The 27,612-nt window shown below is 38.3% G+C and overlaps 1 protein-coding gene across 4 annotated transcripts in view; it reads left to right on the top strand.

Annotated features, from left to right (window-relative positions):
* Positions 1-27,612, top strand: part of ARHGAP28 (Rho GTPase activating protein 28) — a 202,339-nt gene that overhangs the window by 89,867 nt on the left and 84,860 nt on the right. For 3 of the 4 annotated variants that reach the window (XM_054537669.2, XM_054537668.2, XM_009252254.4), the window contains one exon: positions 10,706-10,908. In XM_054537669.2, coding sequence (XP_054393644.1) covers positions 10,706-10,908 — 203 coding nt within the window. Of the gene's footprint in view, positions 1-10,705; positions 10,909-26,006; positions 26,065-27,612 lie in introns of those variants that run through there. The other variant, XM_054537670.2, reaches the window with a different exon arrangement.

Raw genomic sequence — 27,612 nt, 5'->3', positions numbered from 1 at the left:
ACATAGTAGTGCTAGCTGTAGCAGGCCCCTCAAAACTATATAATCAAAATATATACTGCAAGTTGACATTAAGCAATAGAGAGAATATATAACTTACTTTTGATATAAAAAGACAATTTTTAAAAAGATGTTTATCCAGATTACTTGGTGAAGTATAAATTCAGAAGCACAAAACCTAGAGTTTACCAAGACTCTTAGAGTGACATGTTGCTGAATGGACAATGGGTAGAATGTTAGTAAAGAGCCAGAAAAAGCTTCTTTTTGCTCGTATTCTCTTTTATAGATTCCTTCCTGAGTAGCCCCTAATTGGATAAAAAATATGAGCCCCTGAGCAATGATTAGGTGGCACCAAACTAGTTCTCTACTCATAACCTCAATTTATCTTTGAGGATAATGTGTTAAGAGTCACTTGTGGGATTGACTGAGCGTTACCAAAATCAATATATATGTCAAGCTTATAAATTGCATATTAGTTTTAACACAGACAGAACATAAAACATTCACATTTAGTGATTTACTTTGCCTGCAAAGCAGACATTTTAGCCTGTCCTTACGTAGATGATTATTAGCCGAACAGGGAACAAGATCATTTCCTACCTCTGACTGTTAGCCTTTGCTAAAAGCAACCAGTAACCTTTCATAGAAGTGTCTTTAAATCTTTCTCAACCCATGCCCCTTTGGGAAAATTTTTGCCTTTCCTTAAGAATATTTGAAATCTCAAAGCACTTTTAATTATCAAAATTTAAAAAATTAAAGCAGGGGTAATTCTCATACATTTTTAAATTGAGATACAATTCATATAACATAAAATCTACTCCTTTAAAGTGTACAATTCAGTGGTTTTTAGTGTATTCACAAAGTTGGGATATCACCACTGATTAATATTAGAACATAGATATTATCACCTATTAGCAGTCACTCTCCATCTCTCCCTCCCTCAGACAAAGATGGGGAAATTTAAGAAACAGATTATATTTCAGTTTGTCATATATATAGCACACACATACACACACACATATATAATTTATGTACAGGCATACCTCAATATATTGTGGGTTTGGTTTTAGACCTCTGCAATAAAGCTAATGTCACAATGAAGTCCGTCACGTGAATTTTTGGTTTGAAGTTGTTCATTCTTCCATTGCCACCGTTCCCATTACTTGCATAGTGCTGTACTCAGAGGTTATCCATAAATGCCTAACAACTTAATTACTGATGTGAGTGTCATTGGTTTTTTTTTTAAAAAAGAAAGAATCCAACCCTCCATATTCCCTGCTGCGTAAGGATTTGTTTGCTGTTTTAAGCCTTCCCAATCTACAAACACATTTTTCTGTATTCTTTGCTGCCAACAGAGAGGTTCAGGCAGACCTATTTACCTGTTGATGAATAGCTTTGTTCGCTTTCTTCTTTTCCCCTAAGAGGGATGAGGCCAGCCAGGCAAGTTAACAGAGAAAACTGATGACATGGCAGAAAGATAGAAAAAGAGAGTTAGGAGCCTAAGAATGAAGGCAGAAACCCCTTCTGTGCTCTTGGTCCTGTTAGTCTGAAACTATGGCTTCTTTTTATCATTATTGCTTTTCAAGTGCTTTTTTGCAGGACATCCAAGTTGAGTTGTTTATAAACATGTTAGAATCCAAAGATTACTGAGAAGCCAGAGCAATAAGAAACAAGGGATTTGTCCTCTTGCTCTATCTGAACGGCCTTCTAAGGAAGCTGAAAGGGCAGACAGCTGTGGAACTGGACTGTGCCGGGGTCTATTCCAGAGAGTCAGTGGTTTCTTTTGAAAGAGCCCTGCTACAGGCTCACTGCAATCAGTATCCACAGGAATTTCTCTAGATGTCCACACTGTGCTGCCACCAGCATCATTCAACGGCAGTGACAAATAATGGAGAACTCAGTCTTCCTCTTCTCTAGTAGAGGGAAGGCGAAATCTTTGGTTTTGATATATTCTTCCCAAAACTCATGGAATCTGTTCAGTTTGAGAGCAACGTGAAGATATTTCCTGTACATGTAGGTGGGGATATTTTCAGCAGGAAGTTTAACTCCATAATGTACTGATCAAAGCCAGACCAAGACATGGGGTTAGGCTAATAATTTGGTGGCCCTTACAATTGAGAATCATTGTGTGAAGGCCAGGTGTGGTGGCTCACACCTGTAATCCCAGCACTTTGGGAGGCCGAGGCAGGAGAATCGCTTGAGCTCAGGAGTTCAAGATTAGTCTGGGTAACATAACAAGACCTCATCTGTACTAAAAACAAAAAAAAATTAGCCAGGTGTGGTGGTGCACACCCGTAGTCCCAGCTACTTGGGAGGCTGAGGCAGGAGGATCTCTTGAGTCTGGGAGATTGAGGCTGCAGGTAGCTATGATTGCACCACTGCACTCCAGCCTGGGTGGCAGAGACCCTGTCTCAAAAAAAAAAAAAAAAAACAAAGTCAGGAGTTCAAGACCAGCCTGGCCAACATGGTGAAACCCCGTCTCTACTAAAAATACAAAAATTAGCTGGGCATGGTGGCGCATGCCTGTAATCCCAGCTACTCAGGAGGCTGAGGCAGGAGAATTGCTTGAACTGGGACCCAGAGACGGAGGTTTCAGTGAGCTGAGATTGTGCCACTGCACTCCAGCCTGAGCTAGAGCGAGACTCCATTCCAAAACAAAAACAAAAAACAACAACAACAAAAAAAAAACAAAACAAGAAGAGAGAATTGTTATATGCCAACCACCTTCCTTACGAGGCAGGTTGTGTTGACTATAAATTGTTACTTGAATATTCCCCTTAGTGGGATACAGAGGGTGTCTCATCTCACTCTGCCCCAAATGACTTATTAAAGGATTCCTTCCTATTATCAGTTAGGAATGATTTTGGCTGCAAATAACAAACACAACAAAGATGAGAGTAGGTTTTAAAAATAGGCGTTTATTTTTCTCACATTTCTGGAAGTCCAGAGATAGGCAGCATCTGGTGTTATTTCCAAAACTCAGTAATATCAAGGCCAATTGCTACAATTTCTTGGCTTTTCTCTCATAACGGGCAAGGTGGCTGCTGCAGCACCAGTCATCTTGTCCACATTCCAAGGAGGGAGAAGGAGAAAGAGAAAGGGGTGCCACCTATATCAGGAAAACAAAGGATTTCACTGAAACCCTGGAGAAGACTTTTACTTATGTGACTTTGGCCAGAATTGTGTCAGATCGCCACTTCTGGGCCAAGGGAGTTGGGACAACAGGGTTGGGAATAGACTTGGGTCAGAGAGCAATTCTGATAAATACAGTTTTATTTATCTCATGATATCTCTAGGGACATTTTTATGTACCTGTTATATTTTAGCACCCATGATAGCCACACCCTAAATCTAGCTCTGGACATGCTATCAAATTAATTAAGTTGTAGCAATCACTAACCCATGGGTTGACTATCTGCCAGGCATTTTACATATATTAACTCACTCCTCGTAACAGCCCCTCGAAGTGCATGTGATTAATATCCCCATTTTGCTGTTTAGGAAATGGAGTCACAGAGGTTCAGTAGTTTGTTCAAGATTGTAGAGCTATAGCCTGCCTTCAAACCTGTGCTAGCTGGCTTCAGAGCTTTTGTCTAAATCACCACACTATATCACTTCTCTGCTATAAAAATACTTACAGCTATAAGCAGTTACACAAATGCCTGAGGGGTCTTTTGAAATTAAGAACAATTACAGGAGGGAGAGCATTTGGACCAGATGGGGAAAGGTTGAATTCCTGCCCTGGCTCCACTGACGCTAGTCATTCATTCGGCAAGTATTTCTGCGTTGTTTTCCTTTGCCACACACTGTGTTAATAAGACAAACATGGTTCATCTATATTCTAGTGGGGAAAAATAGACCCCCCCAAAACAAAGTAAGCAAATGAGTGAATGAAGTGTTTATTATTAATGAATGAGAAGCAGGGAACATCGAGAGCTGAGACAGTGAATAACTGGAGGAATGCTACTTTAGAGTGGCCTGGAAAGGGATCCCCCAAGAGGTGGCATTTATGTTGCGAGCTGAATGATGAGAAGCATCTTGCTGCAGAAATCGCTTGGGGAGAAAGAAGGTTGCAGGAAGAAAGAGCAGAAAGAGTAAATTTCCTAAGGGAAGGAAGAAGTTGGCTTTTTAGAGAAACCGAGGAAAGATGAGCATGCCCAGTGCTAATGCCGTGGGAGAGTGAAGTAAGGTAAGACTAGCAAAGAAGTTTGAGGACAGAAGGTGCTGAGCCTTGAAGTCACAGAACAGAATTCGCATTTACTTATAACTGCAAGCGGAAGCTGTGTGTCCCCACTTTACTCCCAGTAACTCTCTCCATTGCTGTGCAATGAGACATACAATACTGGCTTTGGCTACTTCATGGGGTGCATATACGGATCAAATGATGTAATGTGTATGACAGTAACTCGTTATGTATAAACCTCTCCATAAAATAACAGATAATAAAGGCCCATAGAGTATTTCATAGTAAGAAGTACGTCTTTTAAAAATATTTTTTTGGAATATACTCAACAACTAAACTTGTGGTTACACAGAGCAAGCTGTGCATAAACAAGTGCAACTTTTAAAAATATCTGTTATGTTTACAATGTTTTGTGGGAGTTCTGCTACCAGTTAGGATGTAGACTAATTTGTGACAGACTACCGTTCCCACTGTAGCAGCTAGGAAAAAAAAGGAATAAATATAAAAATCTATATTTTATAAACGATGTTGGAGAGCTGTGGATACAAAGAAGTCTAAAGGAGCCAAGTTCCAGGGAAGAACTCTTGCGACATGAGCAGAGCCGAGTGGTCATTACCTCCCTGGGCATGTCTGCTCCCTGAGTTTCTGCAGTTCTGGGCCAAAGGTCATATCTGTCTAGGTGGAGGGACTCTACTGGGGTGAGGAGACACCAGTGGAGCTGTTAATGGCTGCCTGCACTAGCACAAGAGATTGGAATTTGTAGAAGCTCCAAATGCAGAGCTAGTTCTCGCTTGGGATTTTTGCTGGGAGCCCTGGCAATACAGGATTCCAACAACACAGGGGACCAGGCTGTAAAGCAGAGAGAGATCTCTGTAGTCCCATGGTGTTTATCTCAAAACCCTTTTAGCAGGAGGGACCTACAGTACACACAGGACAGATTTCCCCCTTGAAGCATTTGAAACCAGAGATAAATGAAAACTAATGTAAATTGCAACCCAGCCCAGACCCAGCTCAACTCCTGATTGGATTGACATGCTCTGCCTCTCACTCTATCTACCAAATAGAGGAAAAGCCTTGCCCTTTCTGGGGGAAACCTTTATTTACTCCAGTTTTCTAGAGTTCTTTTAAAAACAACATCTGCCATCTAATAAAAAGTTATGAAATATGTGAAGAAAAAGGAAAATGTGACCTATAAGCAATTGGTCGTTTTTAAATCAATATTTAATCAGACATATTAACAGCATAGATACTGATGTTAAGAGATAAGATCTTTCAAATAACAATTATAATTATAATATGTTATAGAAATTAGAGGATAGATGGGCAAAAATGGATAAAAATATGGATAATGTCAACAGAGAAATTGAATCTCTAAAAAGAACTAATTGGATATTCTTGATATGAAAAAAATACAATATTGGAAGTGAAGTATTCATTGGAAGACTTAGCTGACTAAACACAGTAGAAGTGAGGAAAAATGAAGACAGGGAAATAGAAATGTTTTCACTGAAGCACAGAGAGAGTTGGGAGAGGGAAGCAAAGCAGATTATGAAGGATATTTGGGGCAACATCAAACAGCCTGACAGTCATGTTATTGGAGTTCCAGGAGAGGAGAGAGGAAAAGTGACAGAAGAAATATTGGAAGAGAAAATGGATGTGGATATATTCCAAAATTGATGAAAGACATTAGCCCACAGATTGAAGCTCAGTAAACCTCAATCAGAATTGAGAACTACACTCAAATTGCTAAAAGCAAAAGATAAAATGTATTATGAGCAGATAGAGAGAACAGATACTATATTTAAAAGAACATCAAAGAATTGTAACTGACTCTCATCAGAATCAATAGACTCAACAAGACAATAGAATGACTTCTTTAAAAGGATTTAAACAAAAACTGCCAGCCTAGAGTTCTATGCCCAGTAAAAAATATTTGTCAAAAATGGAAATAAATTAAAAACATATTCAGAAATAAAGCTGAGGGAATTTGTTGTCAGCAGATCCACAGTACAAGAAATGCTAAGGAATGAGAGAGAAATGCTCAAGGAAGTTCTCAAAACTGAAGAGAAAGGATCTGTTGTGGAAACAGGTATGTAGGGAGGAATGAAAAACTCTAGAAAAGATAAATTTAAAAGACCATGTATTTAGTTTTTCAAAAAACTTACTATTTTAAAGCAGCAACAATAATAACTATTGGGGATGTAAACATCTGAGGAAGCAACATAGATGACAACAGTAATATAAAGGGTAGAGGGAGAATTATATTCTGTAAGATATTTACACTGTTGTGAAGTTATAAAATACTAATTCCATGTGAATAGTAATAAAGATCTCTGGTATCTACTAAAATATAGTATAAGTTATGGCTAAAAAGACAATGGAAGAAAAAAATAGAATAATAAAATCTTTCCTTAATGCCACTTTGAATTTATGATAATTATCATACACTTAAAATTTAATTTTAAACCTTGTGGTGTTTTTCCAACAAAAGTTTCCATGTAACACAATTGCATTCAATTTGTCATGTAATATTTTCCTGGTATTGTTTGGAAATAAAAAGGCAAAAACAGCTGATGAAGGCTAAACTCCATTTTCTCCTAATATGGTGAGGTATGAAGCTGACCATTAAGGCTCATCAAACTGTTGGATGGGCCTGAGGGTCAAAATTATGTAATGTTTCAAGAGCGGAAATTCATGGTTCCTTCTCCACCCTGGGGTGAAGGAGAAACATTTGTATCTCTAACCAAAAATGTGAGAGCTCTTCCAAGTGCTCTTATCCCCAAAAATGCTGTCTGACTTCTTTGCCAAAAAAAAGTTGATCATTGTGATTAAAGGATTCTTTGGGTGGACTGTTTCAGAAGGAACCAGTGTGTTACTTAGCTGCTCATGACCAATAATATTTCACATCTGTTCTCCCTGTCCCCGGCAGAGTTTTATGAGGGTCTCTTCCCTGAGATTCCATTAGTATACCCTTTGCATGAATAAGAAACTATGTACCATAATTGAAATATCATTATTAGCCCTAAATGTATCTTCCTCTTGTCTTCTGTGATTTACCTATTATTTCACAAATTTCATACTTCTTCAAATATTTTCAGTGTTTGGATATATCTGCTTGTTTGCTTAATTTCTAAGATCTGTGATAATATCCAGGTGCAGCCATTGAGGTGGTATTACCGTATTGGCTTGAAAAAAAGTGTCTGCATGTTTTTGAGTCAGGAAAACAAAGCAGTTTATAGAACAATATTGGTATGGTACAGATGGGAGGAAAAGACCTTCCATTTTTGCTTTATGCAATTGTATATTAGACATAAACACTTATACTGCATTAAAATTTTTAAAATATGGTCCATGTTTACTATTAAGACTGTCTTTTTGGGATCTAGAACTAGAAATTCCATTCGACCCAGCCATCCCATTACTGGGTATATACCCAAAGGACTATAAATTATGCTGCTATAAAGACACATGCACACGTATGTTTATTGCTGCATTATTCACAATAGCAAAGACTTGGAACCAACCCAAATGTCCAACAATGATAGACTGGATTAAGAAAATGTGGCACATATACACCATGGAATACTATGCTGCCATAAAAAATGATGAGTTCACGTCCTTTGTAGGGACATGGATGAAACTGGAAATCATCATTCTCAGTAAACTATCGCAAGAACAAAAAACCAAACACCGCATATTCTCACTCATAGGTGGGAATTGAACAATGAGAACACATGGACACAGGAAGGGGAACATCACACTTTGGGGACTGTTGTGGGGTGGGGGGAGGGGGGAGGGATAGCATTGGGAGATATACCTAATGCTAGATGACAAGTTGGTGGGTGCAGCGCACCAGCATGGCACATGTATACATATGTAACTTACCTGCACATTGCGCACATGTACCATAAAACCTAAAGTATAATAATGATAATAATAATAATAATAATAAAAGACAAAAAAAAAAAAAAAAGACTGTCTTTTTTTTAATAAGTCAAGCATATTTATTTTTTGAAGGAATTAGCTGAAAAAAATCTAGAACTAAGAAAAGTCTTAGATATCCATATACTCTTTCTGAGTCTGGTACATGGAGGGCAGGGAGGCTGTGTGAGCAGTGGTAACTGATTTCAGTTTTGAAAGAAGTAGGTGTTTATATACTAGCACTCTATGAGTTTGTGAGTGTTTTTCAGTATTAGTCTTATTGCAAAAGGAAAAAGTCTTCAAAGCCTACAAATAATAAAATTAATAATAACTGTCTTAATATCTTGTCAACTTCATAGGTATTTCAACTGCTAGAATGTGTCTGACTTGTTGAACTATAAAGAATTCAGTGAGAATTATCACCCAGTTATCAAACAAAACTAGCTAAAATTCTTATCACACAACACATAAACAATAAAAGTAGATATTTCATATTTTCCTGAAATGTTTTGGTTTAAAAAATAAATTGGCTATCTTGGTGTCAGTTAATGTTCAAAACTAGAACTACAGTCAGATACTGTGAAAAGATCAATGATAAAATTCCAGAAATCTCTACTAAATTTAGATGCGATTTAGAAATCCAGGAGGATTCCTAGATGTGTACAGCATATGAGCAAATGGAAGTTTTTTGGTGTTATTATGGAAACATTATTTTGCCTCTATGTACTCTCATGAATACAATGTGCTTTACATTAGCCATGGCTAAATTTGATAACAATCTGCTGCTGCTCTGCATGTCAAAATGTAATTGTCCTAAGTCATCATAAAACCCACAGTGGACGTTACTGTGCTATTGGTCTAGTTACCTCTTTCCAACTGGGAGCTCTTGTTTGAGTGAAACAGCTCAGACCATACATTGCTTAAGAGTTAGTCTCAGTCTTTTTGTCCAATTCCACCTGAACCCAAAGAGAAGAAGGCCAGCTTGGAGAAGGTTCTTTGAAAGGAGTTGCAAACCCATACCAACACGAACTCCTCATTCCTCCCCGCCCCATCCCACTCCTATCCTCTGGAAGTATCCATTCTACTTTCTGTCTATGAATTTGACTACTCGGCACCACAAGTAAATGGAATAATCTAGTATTTCTCTTTTTGTGAGTGGCTTTTTCACTTAGCGCAATGTCCTCAGGTTTCATCCATGTTGTTTCTTGTGTCTGAATTTCTTTCCTTTATACCACATTTTGCTTGTCCATTCATTTGCTGATAGCACTTGGATTGCTTCTAACTTTTGGCTATTGTGAATGGCCAATAGCCAAAAGCTATTAAGTGGATGCTATCAGCATGGATGGACAAATATTACTTTGAGTCCCTGCTCTCAATTCTTTTGAGTATATACCCAGAAGTGGAATTGCTGGATCTTATGGTGGCTCTTAATTTTTTTTTTTTGCTTTAAGAACATTTTATTTAGGGACATATTTAAACCTCTTAAGCCTGTAACATATTTTCTAGTATTACATACAATCAAAATTATATTTTTAAGCAATACTGACTTGTAAGGAAGGCAAATTATTTTCCTTCTTTTTTTTTTTTTTTTTTTTTTTGAAACAGTCTTGCTCTGTTGCCCAGGCTGGAGTGCAAGTGGCATGATCTCAGCTCACTGAAACTTCTGCCTTCGAGGTCAAGTGATTCTCCCATCTCAGCCTCCCGAATAGCTGGGATTACAGGTGCATGTATGGTGGCTCTATTTTTAATTTTTTGAGGAACTGCCATACTATTTTCCATAGAAAGCTGCCCCATTTTACATTCCTGCCAACAGTGCACAAGGGTTGCAGTTTCTCTACCTGTTCACCAACGCTTGTGATTATCTGGTTTTTGTTTGTTTGTTTGTTTAACAATAACCACCATAATGGGTGTGAGCAGCAACTCTTATGTCCTTCTCTGCCATCACCATAGATAGGTTACAGAAACAAACTTTTACTGTGCATATTTTGACTAGTATAAGTAACTTTGTATTTTATGAGTGTGTGAAAATCATTAAAAACATTTTCATGTTAATTCCTGTATGGCCACAGAGTCATTAATACAGAGAATTTTTTAGCCAGGTGTGGTGGCTCACACCTGTAATCCCAGCACTTTGGGAGGCTGAGGCAGGTGGATCACAAGGTCAGCAGTTCAAGACCAGCCTGGCCAATGTGGTGAAACCCCATCTCTACTAAAAATATAAAAATTAGCTGGGCATGGTGGTGGGCACCTGTAATCCCAGCTACTCAGGAGGCAAAAGCAGGAGAATCGCTTGAACCCAGGAGGTGGAGGTTGCAGTGAGCCGAGATCGTGCCACTGTACTCCAGCCTGGGCAACAGAGCAAGACTCTTACTCAAAAAATAATTTTAAAAAATTAAAAAATAAATAAAGTATAGAGAATTTTTTTAAAAGGGCCACCACTGAGTGGAGATTATTCCCTCAAACCCATCTCAACCATGGTAACTCCACTTCTCCATTTGATTTAAACTTAATTAATTAAACTTAATTAAACTTCAACTTAATTTTGTGACTTTATAACATAAAAATATAACCCGTTTTTATTCATAGATATTATTCTTTCCTCAGAAAATCCATTCCTCGCTGCCGAAGAATTAACAGGATGCTCTCCAATGAATCCCTCCATCCTCCTGCCTTCAGCCGTTCCAACTCAGAAGCCTCCGTAGACAGCGCCTCCATGGAGGATTTCTGGCGGGAAATAGAAAGTATTAAAGAGAGCAGCATGGGAGGGCAAGAAGAGCCACCGTCAGCTGAGGTCACACCTGCAGATGGTAAGTTGCTGGATTTGTCTTCCTATGTGCTGACTGGCTTTCTTTCTCTGCCCTCTGTTACTCTGTTCATAGGCAGAAATCATCCCACCAGTAGTTTAACCAATGAATCAGTAGAATCTGGCATATTGATGATCTACTCCCACTGATTGATTTATATCTACTGTACTGGCTCAGGGTGGCTTTTATCCCAGGTGACATGACCTGAGGAGGGCTGGACCTCAACAAAAATACATATTGATGCCTTATATACTGCAACTTAGGGATGCTGTGCCTGTCTATTGGTTTGATTCATTACCATCAAGCAGATTGAGTATTCTAATTCTGACAGCTTTTATATTTGTCTACTCATTTGTTATTATTAATTAGAGTAATTAATACTTGACTATTTTAGACATGAAGTCCTTGCCCATGCCTATGTCCTGAATGGTAATGCCTAGGTTTTCTTGTAGGGTTTTTATGGTTTTAGGTCTAACGTTTAAGTCTTTAATCCATCATGAATTAATTTTTGTATAAGGTGTAAGGAAGGGATCCAGTTTCAGCTTTCTACATACGGCTAACCAGTTTTCCCAGCACCATTTATTAAATAGGGAATCCTTTCCCCATTGCTTGTTTTTCTCAGGTTTGTCAAAGATCAGATAGTTGTAGATATGCGGCGTTATTTCTGAGGGCTCTGTTCTGTTCCACTGATCTATATCTCTGTTTTGGTACCAGTACCATGCTGTTTTGGTTACTGTAGCCTTGTAGTATAGTTTGAAGTCAGGTAGCGTGATGCCTCCAGCTTTGTTCTTTTGGCTTAGGATTGACTTGGCGATGAAAGCAACGGCAACAAAAGCCAAAATTGACAAATGGGATCTAATTAAACTCAAGAGCTTCTGCACAGCAAAAGAAACTACCATCAGAGTGAACAGGCAACCTACAAAATGGGAGAAAATTTTCCCAACCTACTCATCTGACAAAGGGCTAATATCCAGAATCTACAATGAACTCCAACAAATTTACAAGAGAAAAACAAACAACCCCATCAAAAAGTGGGCAAAGGATATGAACAGACACTTCTCAAAAGAAGACATTTATGCAGCCAAAAAACACATGAAAAAATGCTCACCATCACTGGCCATCAGAGAAATGCAAATCAAAACCACAATGAGATACCATCTCACACCAGTTAGAATGGCAATCATTAAAAAGTCAGGAAACAACAGGTGCTGGAGAGGATGTGGAGAAATAGGAACACTTTTACACTGTTGGTGGGACTGTAAACTAGTTCAACCCTTGTGGAAGTCAGTGTGGCGATTCCTCAGGGATCTAGAACTAGAAATACCATTTGACCCAGCCATCCCATTACTGGGTATATACCCAAAGGACTATAAATCATGCTGCTATAAAGACGCATGCACACATATGTTTATTGCGGCACTATTCACAATAGCAAAGACTTGGAACCAACCCAAATGTCCAACAATGATAGACTGGATTAAGAAAATGTGGCACATATACACCATGGAATACTATGCAGCCATAAAAAATGATGAGTTCATGTCCTTTGTAGGGACATGGATGAAATTGGAAATCATCATTCTCAGTAAACTATTGCAAGAACAAAAAACCAAACACTGCATAGTCTCACTCATAGGTGGGAATTGAACAATGAGAACACATGGACACAGAAAGGGGAACATCACACTCTGGGGACTGTTGTGGGGTAGGGGGAGGGGGGAGGGATAGCATTAGGAGATATACCTAATGCTAAATGACGAGTTAATGGGTGCAGCACAGCAGCATGGCACATGTATACATATGTAACTAACCTGCACATTGTGCACATGTACCCTAAAACTTAAAGTATAATAATAATAAAATTTAAAAAAACTTGACTATTAATTACTATTAACTAGAGAGACAGAAATTTTAGCAGTATAATTGTGAAGAAGAAAAATTTGACCTTAAAGCATTTACTGATATTACTATATTAGATTGTCTTGTATTCCACCAAATACAAGCCATGTTGTTGTTTTTTCCAACTTTTATTTTAGATATACAAGGGGTACATGTGCAGGTTTCTTACATGGGTATATTGCCCTCAGGTAGTGAGCATAGTACCCAGTAGGTAGTTTTTGATCCATTCCTCTTTCCCTACCTCCCCCCTCTAGTAGTCTGCAGTGTCTATTGTTCCCATGTTTATGTTTGTGGGTACTTAGTGTTTAGCGCCCGCTTACAAGTGAGAACATGCAGTATTTGGTTTTCCCTTCCTGTGTTAATTTGTTTAGGATTATGGCCACCAGCTCCATTCTCATTGCTGCAAAGGACATGATTTCACTCTTTTTTATGGCTGCATAGTATCCCATCTTGTATATGTACCACGTTTTCTTTATCCAGTCCTCCAATGATGGGTAGCTAGGTTGATTCCATATCTTTGCAATTGTGAATAGCTTGGCGATGCACATACAAGTGCATGTGTCTTTTTAGTATAATAATCTATTTTGCTTTGGGTTTATACCCAGTAATGGGATTGCTGGGTCAAATGGTAGCTCTATTTTAAGTTCTTTGAGAAATCTCCAAACTGCTTTCCACAGTGGCTGAACTACTTTACATTCCCACCAACAACATAACATACTTAAGCATTCTCTTTTCTCTGCAGCATTGCCAGTGTCTTTTTTTTTCTGTTTGTTTGTTTGTTTTTTTGACTTTTTTGATAGTAGCGATTCTGACTGGTGTGAGATGGTATCTCAATTTGGTTTTGATCTGCATTTCTCTGATAATTAGTTATGATGAGCATTTTTTCATATATTTATTGTCTGTTTGTATGTCTTCTTTTGAAAAGTATATGTTCATATCCTTTGCCCATTTTTTAATGGAGTTATTTGCTTTTCACTTATTGATTTGTTTAAACTCCTTATAGATTCTGGATATTAGACCTCTGTAAGATGCATAGTTTGTGAATATTTTCTCCCATTCTCTAGGTTGTCTGTTTACTCTGTTAATGGTTTCTTTTGCTGTGTAGAAGCTCTTTAGTTTAATCAGGTCCCACCTGTCAATTTTTGTTTTTATAGAAATTGCTTTTGGGGACTTGGCCAAAAATGGTGCCAAGACTGATGTCAGGAAGGATATTTCCTACATTTTCTTCTAGCATTTTTATAGTTTGAGGTCTTACATTTAAATCTTTAATCCATCCTGAGTTAATTTTTGTATGTGGTGAAAGGTAAGGGTCTAGTTTCATTCTTCTGCATATGGCTAGCCAGTTATCCCAGCACCATTTATTGAATAGGGAGTCCTTTACCCATTGCTTGTGAAACTAAACAGAAGATGGAAGAGTGGGGAAAAAGCACCAATAAACAGTATAATTGTTCTTAGTTCTCAAAAAGAGCAAAACTACTCACAGTGGATTAAAAGCATAGGTCAGTCATCTCTTCCAGGCCCTGTCTGTCAACAAGCAAATATGTAAGACATCCAAAAAAGGCTAAAGGTAGTTTAGTAAGTATACACCTAAGAGTGTTTCCATTAGCCAGTGATTAACTTCAAGACAGCGGGCAGGATAAACTGAAACTTCAGAAAGTATTTTCATTCTTCATTCCCATTTCTGAGTCTCTTTCTCAGGACTAAGAAATCATTAAGATGTACCACCATTAACATACATCTGATGTTATTTGTTTTTTGTTTTTTGTTTTAATCTTTTTTTTTTATATACTTTAAGTTTTAGGGTACATGTGCACAATGTGCAGGTTAGTTACATACGTATACATGTGCCATGCTGGTGTGCTGCACCCATTAACTTGTCATTTAGCATTAGGTATATCTCCTAATGCTATCCCTCCCCCGCTCCCCCTACCCCACAACAGTCCCCAGAGTGTGATGTTCCCCTTCCTGTGTCCATGTGTTCTCATTGTTCAATTCCCACCTATGAGTGAGAATATGCAGTGTTTGGTTTTTTGTTCTTGCGATAGTTTACTGAGAATGATGATTTCCAATTTCATCCATGTCCCTACAAAGGACATGAACTCATCATTTTTTATGGCTGCATAGTATTCCATGGTGTATATGTGCCACATTTTCTTAATCCAGTCTATCATTGTTGGACATTTGGGTTGGTTCCAAGTCTTTGCTATTGTGAATAGTGCCGCAATAAACATATGTGTGCATGCGTCTTTATAGCAGCATGATTTATAGTCCTTTGGGTATATACCCAGTAATGGGATGGCTGGGTCAAATGGTATTTCTAGTTCTAGATCCCTGAGGAATCGCCACACTGACTTCCACAAGGGTTGAACTAGTTTACAGTCCCACCAACAGTGTAAAAGTGTTCCTATTTCTCCACATCCTCTCCAGCACCTGTTGTTTCCTGACTTTTTAATGATTGCCATTCTGACTGGTGTGAGATGGTATCTCATTGTGGTTTTGATTTGCATTTCTCTGATGGCCAGTGATGGTGAGCATTTTTTCATGTGTTTTTTGGCTGCATAAATGTCTTCTTTTGAGAAGTGTCTGTTCATATCCTTTGCCCACTTTTTGATGGGGTTGTTTTTTTCTTGTAAATTTGTTGGAGTTCATTGTAGATTCTGGATATTAGCCCTTTGTCAGATGAGTAGGTTGGGAAAATTTTCTCCCATTTTGTAGGTTGCCTGTTCACTCTGATGGTAGTTTCTTTTGCTGTGCAGAAGCTCTTGAGTTTAATTAGATCCCATTTGTCAATTTTGGCTTTTGTTGCCATTGCTTTTGGTGTTTTAGACATGAAGTCCTTGCCCATGCCTATGTCCTGAATGGTAATACCTAGGTTTTCTTCTAGAGTTTTTATGGTTTTAGGTCTAACGTTTAACTCTTTAATCCATCTTGAATTAATTTTTGTATAAGGTGTAAGGAAGGGATCCAGTTTCAGCTTTCTACATATGGCTAGCCAGTTTTCCCAGCACCATTTATTAAATAGGGAATCCTTTCCCCATTGCTTGTTTTTCTCAGGTTTGTCAAAGATCAAATAGTTGTAGATATGCGGCATTATTTCTGAGGGCTCTGTTCTGTTCCATTGATCTATGTCTCTGTTTTGGTACCAGTACCATGCTGTTTTGGTTACTGTAGCCTTGTAGTATGATTTGAAGTCAGGTAGCGTGATGCCTCCAGCTTTGTTCTTTTGGCTTAGGATTGACTTGGCAATGTGGGCTCTTTTTTGGTTCCATATGAACTTTAAAGTACTTTTTTCCAATTCTGTGAAGAAAGTCATTGGTAGCTTGATGGGGATGGCATTTAATCTATTAAGTTACCTTGGGTAGTATGGCCATTTTCACGATATTGATTCTTCCTATCCATGAGCATGGAATGTTCTTCCATTTGTTCGTATCCTCTTTTATTTCCTTGAGCAGTGGTTTGTAGTTCTCCTTGAAGAGGTCCTTCACATCCCTTGTAAGTTGGATTCCTAAGTAGTTTATTCTCTTTGAAGCAATTGTGAATGGGAGTTCACTCATGATTTGGCACTGTTTGTCTGTTATTGGTGTATAAGAATGCTTGTGATTTTTGTACATTGATTTTGTATCCTGAGACTTTGCTGAAGTTGCTTATCAGCTTAAGGAGATTTTGGGCTGAGACAATGGGGTTTTCTAGATATACAATCATGTCATCTGCAAACAGGGACAATTTGACTTCCTCTTTTCCTAATTGAATACCCTTGATTTCCTTCTCCTGCCTAATTGCCCTGGCCAGAACTTCCAACACTATGTTGAATAGGAGTGGTGAGAGAGGGCATCCCTGTCTTGTGTCGTTTTCAAAGGGAATGCTTCCAGTGTTTGCTCATTCAGTATGATATTGGCTGTGGGTTTGTCATAGATAGCTCTTATTATTTTGAGATACGTCCCATCAATACCTAATTTATTGAGAGTTTTTAGCATGAAGGGTTGTTGAATTTTGTCAAAGGCCTTTTCTGCAACTATTGAGATAATCATGTGGTTTTTGTCTTTGGTTCTGTTTATATGCTGGATTACATTTATTGATTTGTGTATATTGAACCAGCCTTGCATCCCAGGGATGAAGCCCACTTGATCATAGTGGATAAGCTTTTTGATGTGCTGCTGGATTTGGTTTGCCAGTATTTTATTGAGGATTTTTGCATCAATGTTCATCAAGGATATTGGTCTAAAATTCTCTTTTTTGTTGTGTCTCTGCCCGGCTTTGGTATCAGGATGATGCTGGCCTCATAAAATGAGTTAGGGAGGATTCCCTCTTTTTCTGTTGATTGGAATAGTTTCAGAAGGAATGGTACCAGTTCCTCCTTGTACCTCTGGTAGAATTCGGCTGTGAATCCATCTGGTCCTGGACTCTTTTCGGTTGGTAAGCTATTGATTATTGCCACAATTTCAGATCCTGTGTTTGGTCTATTCAGAGATTCAACTTCTTCCTGGTTTAGTCTTGGGACAGTGTATGTGTCAAGGAATTTATCCATTTCTTCTAGATTTTCTAGTTTATTTGCATAGAAGTGTTTGTAGTATTCTCTGATGGTAGTTTGTATTTCTGTGGGATCAGTGGTGATATCCCCTTTATCATTTTTTATTGCGTCTATTTGATTCTTCTCTCTTTTTTTCTTTATTAGTCTTGCTAGCGGTCTATCAATTTTGTTGATCCTTTCAAAAAACCAGCTCCTGGATTCATTAATTTTTGAAGGGTTTTTTGGTCTCTATTTCCTTCAATTATGCTCTGATTTATTTCTTGCCTTCTGCTAGCTTTTGAATGTGTTTGCTCTTGCTTCTCTAGTTCTTTTAATTGTGATGTTAGGGTGTCAATTTTGGATCTTTCCTGCTTTCTCTTGTGGGCATTCAGTGCTATAAATTTCCCTCTACACACTGCTTCGAATGTGTCCCAGAGATTCTGGTATGTTGTGTCTTTGTTCTCGTTGGTTTCAAAGAACATCTTTATTTCTGCCTTCATTTTATTATGTACCCAGTAGTCATTCAGGAGCAGGTTATTCAGTTGAGCGGTTTTGAGTGAGTTTCTTAATCCTGAGTTCTAGTTTGATTGCACTGTGGTCTAAGAGACAGTTTGTTATAATTTCTGTTCTTTTACATTTGCTGAGGAGAGCTTTACTTCCAACTATGTGGTCAATTTTGGAATAGGTATGGTGTGATGCTGAAAAAAATGTATATTCTGTTGATTTGGGGTGGAGAGTTCTGTAGATGTCTATTAGGTCTGCTTGGTGCAGAGGTGAGTTCAATTCCTGGGTATCCTTTTTAACTTTCTGTCTCGTTGATCTGTCTAATGTTGACAGTGGGGTGTTAAAGTCTCCCATTATTATTGTGTGGGAGTCTAAGTCTCTTTGTAGGTCACTCAGGACTTGCTTTATGAATCTGGGTGCTCCTGTATTGGGTGCATATATATTTAGGATAGTTAGCTCTTCTTGTTGAATTGATCCCTTTACCATTATGTAATGGCCTTCTTTGTCTCTTTTGATCTTTGTTGGTTTAAAGTCTGTTTTATCAGAGACTAGGATTGCAACCCCTGCCTTTTTTTGTTTTCCATTTGCTTGGTAGATCTTCCTCCATCCTTTTATTTTGAGCCTATGTGTGTCTCTGCACGTGAGATAGGTTTCCTGAATATAGCACACCGATGGGTCTTGAGTCTTTATCCAATTTGCCAGTCTGTGTCTTTTAATTGGAGCATTTAGTCCATTTGCATTTAAAGTTAATATTATTATGTGTGAATTTGAGCCTGTCATTATGATGTTAGCTGGTTATTTTGCTCGTTAGTTGATGCAGTCTCTTCCTAGTCTCGATGGTCTTTACATTTTGGCATGATTTTGCAGCGGCTGATACCGGTTGTGCCTTTCCATGTTTAGTGCTTCCTTCAGGAGCTCTTTTAGGGCAGGCCTGGTGGTGACAAAATCTCTCAGCATTTGCTTGTCTGTAAAGTATTTTATTTCTCCTTCACTTATGAAGCTTAGTTTGGCTGAATATGAAATTCTGGGTTGAAAATTCTTTTCTTTAAGAATGTTGAATATTGGCCCCCACTCTCTTCTGGCTTGTAGAGTTTCTGCCGAGAGATCCGCTGTTAGTCTGATGGGCTTCCCTTTGTGGGCAACCCGACCCTTCTCTCTGGCTGCCCTTAACATTTTTTCCTTCATTTCAACTTTGGTGAATCTGACAATTATGTGTCTTGGAGTTGCTCTTCTCGAGGAGTATCTTTGTGGTGTTCTCTGTATTTCCTGAATCTGAATGTTGGCTTGCCTTGCTAGATTGGGGAAGTTCTCCTGGATGATATCCTGCAGAGTGTTTTCCAACTTGGTTCCATTCTCCCTGTCACTTTCAGGTACACCAATCAGACGCAGATTTGGTCTTTTCACATAGTCCCATATTTCTTGGAGGCTTTGTTCGTTTCTTTTTATTCTTTTTTCTGTAAACTTCCCTTCTCGCTTCATTTCATTCATTTCATCTTCCATCACTGATACCCTTTCTTCCATTTGATCGCATCGGCTCCTGAGGCTTCTGCATTCTTCACCTAGTTCTCAAGCCTTGGCTTTCAGCTCCGTCAGCTCCTTTAAGCACTTCTCTGTATTGGTTATTCTAGTTATACATTCGTCTAAAGTTTTTTCAAAGTTTTCAACTTCTTTGCCTTTGGTTTGAATTTCCTCCTGTAGCTCGGAGTAGTTTGATCGTCTGAAGCCTTCTTCTCTCAACTCGTCAAAGTCATTCTCCGTCCAGCTTTGATCCGTTGCTGGTGAGGAACTGCGTTCTTTTGGAGGAGGAGAGGCGCTCTGCTTTTTAGAGTTTCCAGTTTTTCTGCTCTGTTTTTTCCCCATCTTTGTGGTTTTATCTACTTTTGGTCTTTGACGATGGTAATGTACAGATGGGTTTTTGGTGTGGATGTCCTTTCTGTTTGTTAGTTTTCCTTCTAACAGACAGGACCCTCAGCTGCAGGTCTGTTGGAGTTTGCTAGAGGTCCACTCCAGACCCTGTTTGCCTGGGTGTCAGCAGCGGTGTCTGCAGAACCACGGAATTTCGTGATCCGCGAATGCTGCTGTCTGATCGTTCCTCTGGACATTTTGTCTCAGAGGAGTACCCAGCCGTGTGAGGTGTCAGTCTGCCCCTACTGGGGGGTGCCTCCCAGTTAGGCTGCTCGGGGGTCAGGGGTCAGGGACCCACTTGAGGAGGCAGTCTGCCCGTTCTCAGATCTCCAACTGCATGCTGGGAGAACCACTGCTCTCCTCACAGCTGTCAGACAGGGACATTTAAGTCTGCAGAGGTTACTGCTATCTTTTTGTTTGTCTGTGCCCTGCCCCCAGAGGTGGAGCCTACAGAGGCAGGCAGGCCTCCTTGAGCTGTGGTGGGCTCCACCCAGTTCGAGCTTCCCCGCTGCTTTGTTTACCTAAGCGAGCCTGGGTAATGGCGGGCGCCCCTCCCCCAGCCTCGCTGCTGCCTTGCAGTTTGATCTCAGACTGCTGTGCTACCAATCAGCGAGACTCCGTGGGCATAGGACCCTCCGAGCCAGGTACAGGCTATAATCTGCTGGTGCGCCGTTTCCTAAGCCCGTCGGAAAAGTGCAGTATTCGGGTGGGAGTGGCCCAATTTTCCAGGTGCCGTTTGTCACCCCTTTCCTTGACCAGGAAAGGGAACTCCCTGACCCCTTGCGCTTCCCGAGTGAGGCAATGCCTCGCCCTGCTTCAGCTGGTGCACGGTGTGCTGTACCTACTGTCCTGCGCCCACTGTCTGGCACTCCCTAGTGAGATGAACCTGGTACCTCAGATGGAAATGCAGAAATCACCCATCTTCTGCGTGGCTCACGCTGGGAGCTGTAGACCAGAGCTCTTCCTATTCGGCCATCTTGGCTCCTCCCCCAAAATCACATCTGACATTATTTGAAATAAAAAGCCCCACCACACACGTAACGAGAATCCATTCAAGGGAACCATCCTCCATCAGTGAAATGTATTCTTACTCCTATTATACTTGCTTGCTTAGATTTTGCCTTTTCAGATCCAGAAAGACAGGAAGACACATAAAGGAAAATCCCTAGTATCCCTTGCCCCCTATTTCTTACTATCTATCCACCTACCTAGCTATTCATATTAAACACCACAAGTTCACAATAACCTCCAATTTCAATCCAGCTCCACAGGGCTTGTTGCTGTCTTCCCTTTTTCTGTATTTGTAACTCTCTTCTCCAATAATGATAAACCTGGCTCCCACTCTGTACTTTATATTACTCATTTGCTCAAACCTAGAATACACAGGACATATTTTCAGGTTTGCTAACCTAACTGCTACAAAAGCAGACCTACTAATTACAGTTTGTTATTTATTTGTAGATTTTTTTCCTTGAAGCATTTGCACAGATCTTAAACATACAATTCAATGAGCTTTGACAAATTCATGCACTCTTATAATCTCACACTGATCAAGATAGATAACATTTCAGTCAACCCAGAAGATTTCCTCATTCTTTTTCCCAGTCTCATGCCTCCCAATGACTTGACAACCCTGGCCAGAGACGACCGTGACTCCCATGTTTTTGCATCATTAATTATTTTGGGGTTCGGCTTCTTTCACTGAACATGTTTTTGAGATTCTAGTAGGCTATCAATAGTTTATTTCTTTTTACTATTAAGTAGTTCGTTTCAGTTTACTGGGGCTGCTGTAACAACGTACCACAAAACTAGTGGCTTATGTAACAAAGTACCACGAAACTAGTAGCTTAAAACAGCAAGACTAGCAGCCCAGCATTAAGGTGTCAAGCTGGGCCATGCTCTCTTGGAAACTTCTAGGGGAGAATGCGTTCCATGTCTATCTCTTAGCTTCTGGTGTTGCTGGCAATCCTTGGTGTTCCTTGGCTGTTGACACCACATTGTGCCATTTTCTGTCTCCATAGTCCATAGCATTCTCCCTATTTTTGTCTGTGTTTCTTCTCTTCTTCTTATAAAGATACCAGTTATGTTGGATTAAGGGCCCACCCTACTCCAGTATGACCTCATCTCAATTTTTTTCACTTCATTTATCATTTATTTGTGTTAGGAACATTCCAATTGCACTTTATTAGTTATTATAAAATATGCCATAGATTATTGTGAACTATAGTCACCCTACTGTGCTAACAAATTCTAGATTTTATTCACTCTTTCTTCTTTTTTTGTTTACAATGTTATAATATGAATGCTATTCTTTTTATTATTATTATTATACTTTAAGTTCTGGGGTACATGTGCAGAACATGCAGTTTTGTTACATGGGTATACACGTGCCATGGTGTTTTGCTGCACCCATCAACCCTTCACCTACATTTCTCCTAAGACTATCCCTTCCTTAACCCCCCAGCCCCCGACAGGCCTTGGTGTGTGATGTTCCCCTCCCTGTGTCCATGTGTTCTCATTGTTCATCTCCCACTTACGAGTGAGAACATGTGACATTTGGTTTTCTGTTCTTGTGTTAGTTTGCTGAGAAAAATGGTTTCCAACTTCATCCATGTCCCTGCAAAGGACATGAACTCATCCTTTTATGGCTGCATAGTATTCCAACCTCATCTCAGTTTACATCTGAATTGTGTCTGCAAAAGCTTTGTTTCCAAATAAGGTTATATTCATAGATACCAGGGTTTAAGACTTCAACATACATTTTTGGGGAACATAACTCAACCCATAACAGTAATATTCCATTTTATGAATATGCCACAATTTGTTTATCCATCTACTTTTAATTTGAGCGTTGTTTACAATTTTGCTTACGATGAGTAATGCTGTTATGAGCAATCTTGTGAAAGTCGTTTTGTATAGATATGTTTTTATTTCTCTTGGATGTATGTATTTTTCATAGAATGTTTAACTACATAAGAAACTGTGAAACTGCCAGCATTTTTCCAAAGTAGTTGTACTATTTTACACCCCTTCCAGCAGTGTATGACAGACAGTTCCATTTCTGCATCATTGCAACACTTGATGCTTTCAGTCTCCATCATATGAGTGATTCTAGTGGATATGTGGTGTATCTCATTATGGTTGTAATTACATTTTGCTGATGACTAACAATGTTGAACTTTTTTCCTGTGCTTATTGTCTTTTCATGCATCTTGCTTTGTGAAAACTCTTGACTTTTTAAAAACTTTTTATTACTGACTTTTTATTAAAACTTTTTATTACTGTATATTCTTGATACAAGTCCTTTGTCAGATATATGTACTGCAGATATTTTCTCACTGCCTGTGACTTGTCCATTCATATTCTTAATGGGATCTTTTAATTGGGTTTGTCTCTGTCTTTTCAGTTGTTTGTTGCTGGCATATAGAAATACAGTTCATTTTTGTATCTTGATGTTATATACCATTACCTTCCTAAAATGATTTTCTAGTAGTTGTCCACTAGATTTCTTAGGATTATCTACATAAGCAAACAGGTCATCTATGAATAGAGACGGTTTTCCTTTCTGATATTTTGTGCTTTTATTTTTTATCTTGCCTTATTGTACTGGCTAGAGCCTCTAGTACAAGTTGAATAGAAGTGGTGACAGCACTTACATATCCTTGTCATGTTCCCAGTTTTACAGGGAACGGGTTCAGTACTCACCATTAAACATGATGGTAATTGTAAACTTTCTGTAAATGCTCTTTACCAGATGTCTTTCTCTTACTAGTTTTTCTGGCAGTAATGTGAATGGGTGTTGAATTATATAATGTGCTTTTCTAGTATGTTGGTTCTTTGAAAACAAATTAGTAAAATCTACATCTCCTTTTGTTTATGTTTTTGTGTTTAATTTGCTTTTTTCCTGTGTTCTTAAGATGGGAACCTAGACCATTAATTTTAAATCTTTCATCTTTTTGAATATGTACAGTTCTTTATAAGCATTGCTATCACTCTATCCCACAAATTTTGGTTTATCTTCATTATTATTCAGTTTTAAATGTTTTCTCAATTTCTTTGTGTATTTTTTAATTTACAAATTTTGGGGGTTTTTCTAGACATGTTGTTATTGATTTCTAAGTAAATTGTGTTATGTAACATAGTTTATACATTTCAGTTTTGAAATTTAGACTTATTTTATGGCTCAGAATATAGTCTGTCTTGGTCAAGGTTCCATGTGCACTTAAAAAGAATGTGTTTTACTTGTTGGTTAGTGTGGTGTTCTGTAAATGCTCATTAGATTAAGGTGGTGGTAACTTTAATCACATTTATTATGTTCTTACTAATCTTTGATTGATTTAACAAGTACCGAGAGAAGTTGTTAAAATTTGTCTATTTTTTCCATTTGTTCTGTCAGTTTTTGTTGCTTATGTTATTGGGTGCATATACATTTATGATTGTTACTCCTTGTTGAATTGACTCATTTTATCTTTATAAATGACTTTCCTCAATACTCTTAGTAATATTCCCTGTCTTGAAGTCTGCTTCGTCTGATAATATATAGTCATTCTGGCTTTCTTAGGGTTATAGGGTTATTGTTTGCAAGATATATCTTATTTCATCCATTTACTCTCTACCTGTCTGTGTTTTTCTTCACAATTTCTTCATAGTTTCTATGCTTACGTTTTAGTTATATTGCTTTAATTGGTGTTGTTGCTGTTCAGGCGTTTTAATATTCATCCATAACTTATCATAGTCTACTTAGATAAATACTGTGCTTCACTATATCAAATATAAGAATCTCGCAGCAGTAGCATTTCATTCTTCTTCATGCCCAGTGGTTTGTACTATTGTTTTATGTATAGCATCTGCATATGTTGTACATACATCAATGCAATGTTGTCATTTTTGCTTTAAGTTGTCATATGTACTTACATTCTTTTAATTTTGAAATAATTCCAAATATATAGGGAAGTCACAAGTACAATTTTAAAGACTGTTTCAGGGACCATTTGAGAGTAACTTGCCATCCTGATGCTCTATCTCTCCCAAGTACTTTAGGTATTATATGTATATATACATACACACTTATATAGAGAGAAAGCCATTCGCTGTATAATCACAGCATACTATTAAAATTAATACATTATTTTTATTATATTACAATCATCCAGTCCTCAGACTGCTATCATTTCTAGATTCTCTTTTATGACAAAAAAGAAACCCTCCAGTTTAGAATCGCTTGTTATGTTTAATTGAAAAACATGTTTCTCTTCTCTCTCTCTCTCCCCTTTACCGTCTGGAACAGTTTCTTAGCCTTTCTTTGAATTTTATGACCTTGACACTTGAAAATTATAGGTAATTTTATAGATGCTCCTCTACATCAGACAATTTGGGTTTGTCTGATGTTTCCCGATGACTTAGACTCAGGTTATACATCTTTGGCAAGTTGTGATATTGTGTTCTTCTCATGGCATCTTGTCAGGTGGCTCATAATTTTAATTTGTTCTGTCACTGATGATGTCCACTTTAATCACTTACTTAAGGTGATATATACATGCAAGGTTTCTCCAATGTGAACTTAGTCATTTCATTTTTGTAATTACTGTTTCCTTGGGAGGTACTTTCAAACTATATAAACATCCCACTCTACACCAAGTTGTTTCTTTATATCAGAATGGACTCCTGGTTTATTTAGTGGGTTTATCTTTTACTGTCATTTATTTTGATGCGCAGATTGCCCCACATTTTATCTTGGAGTCAGTTAGGGAATGTATATGGAGACTCTAAGCATCCCATTTAAAAACAGCTGCTGAAAGCTGTTTTTAACTAACCAAGATTACAGATGTTGCATAGAGCAGGGCAAGCAGTGGAGGTTATGAGTCCAGTCAAGTTAACTGTGGTAACTAAAATGAACTCCCTTTAGAGCAGGATAAGGAATACAGCGTCTCTAATAGAGCACTCTGGAAGGTGTTGGTGTTAAAGTGATTAAAAAAAGCAGAATTTTTTTTCTCTCAAGGAGCTGATAATCTAGTGGAAGAGAAAGTAATTAATGAAATAATATAAATATATTTGGAGGAGAAAATTACTGGAAGGAAGAAGAAACAGCAGTGTTAGGATTGATAGCAATAGGACATAACCTTATCTTGATGAGTTCAGGGAAAAAGAGGCTTTCCTGAGAAAAAGATGTAGAAACTGAGATCTGAAAGATGGGCGGCCAGTAATTATGAGGTCAAGTAGAAGGACTGACATGTCCAAAGACCTTGTGACAAAATAGAATGTTGAGTTTTTGAGGAATCCAAAGTAGGCCAGTATTGACAGAGAACAGGAGAGGAGGAGAGTATGGTATAAGCGTGTCCAGAAAAGTAAGCAGTTTCACATCTTGTTGGCTATGTTAAGGGTTTTCTTAGTCTTAAGAGCAAGGAAAAACTGTAGAATTATTTTTGTTTTCATTTGAAAGGGCTCATTTAGTTATAATATGGATAATAGATTAGAAGGGGATCAAGAATGGCATAGGAGGAACTGTCGCGAGTCTGTCACAGCAATCCACAAAAGAGAGGATGCAGCTCTGACCAGGGTCATGGCAGAAGAGATAAAGGAAGGTGGACCTTTTGAGCAGTAATAAGGAGGCAATATGAAAAGGCCTTGTAGATGTGTTGGAGTTGATGTGTGAAAGAGAGGGAAATGTCAAGAATGCCTCCTGGGTTACTCTCTTGCCTAATTACATCGGATGGTGGGTTTCATGTGTTGAAATACGGAATCCTGAAAGAGGCCTAGAATTGGGAGTGAGAAATACGAGTTCAGGTTTGAACACAGTGAATATGACATATGAATGACAGAGACAATGGATATTGAATAGGCAGTCAGATATATGGAACTGAAATTCAAAGGAGTTCTCTGTGTTGAAGTTATACATTTGGCAACTAGAGTGAGCAGCCAACAGGAGTAACACTGGTATCTGCCCTGGACATTTCTTACCTATAGAAGACATACATCCTACTTAGGCTGCAGTTTAAGGACTTAGACCATCCTCACCTCTGATTTATGTCAACTCCAGTCCTACCAAGTACTCTTTCCTCCCACTGTTTCATTACTCCTTACATAGGTAAGGAGGGGAGGGGGAAAAACAACTTTTTAAAATTGTAATATTAACATATTAAATATTAAATGGTAAATTTTGTCTTCAGAAATTAAAAGCTTATCCATAGCTTAAGGAAGAGCTCCATGTCATAACTCTTAACTTAAAGGGCTTACTATTTAGATTACAGCTGCCAATCATCAGTTCACTTTTCATTTTTTTGTTAAAGGGACAGCTTACAAAGCAAATGAACAATTAAGATAGCAAATTAAATATTTGCCTAGCTAAGAAACTGGGCCTGTAATACACATCAAAGGCTTTGTTTATACACCAGTGATGCAATAATGTAAGCAGAATCCAGTACTCCTAGACTAATGCTTTGGCATGCTGTTTACAAATTAGTCTAATCTGCTCTTTAAACAACCCTCACTTGGGTAATGCCTCCTTAGCATAGTTCCCAGAAACATATGTGTAGTAGATTTTCTGTTACAGGACACTGTTATTCTGATTTCTTTATATTTCTATATATTGAGGAATTTTAGGTTTTTGAATTTTCTTCTGAAAAAAGAGATTAACATTCAGGATAAGGAGAAAGGTGGGAGAATGAATATCAGTTGAATACCGACTTTGTTCCAGATTCTTTGCTACCTGTCATAAATACATTGATTTAAAAAAAAAAATCCTCATAGGCACCTAATCCTTTCGTTATTATTACTCTCACTGTTGTATTTTTCTCTAATTTGGTCTTGAGGTCTCTCTCAGGTGAGCGGCTATAAACTAACCCTGCTCTGATGGAGCTACAGGGGATTTGGTCACTGATGTTTGCCTTTCACAG

This window comes from Pongo abelii, chromosome 17 (assembly GCF_028885655.2).
Source record: "Pongo abelii isolate AG06213 chromosome 17, NHGRI_mPonAbe1-v2.0_pri, whole genome shotgun sequence".
NCBI lineage: Eukaryota > Metazoa > Chordata > Mammalia > Primates > Hominidae > Pongo > Pongo abelii.
This window is presented reverse-complemented; position numbering and strand designations above follow the sequence as displayed.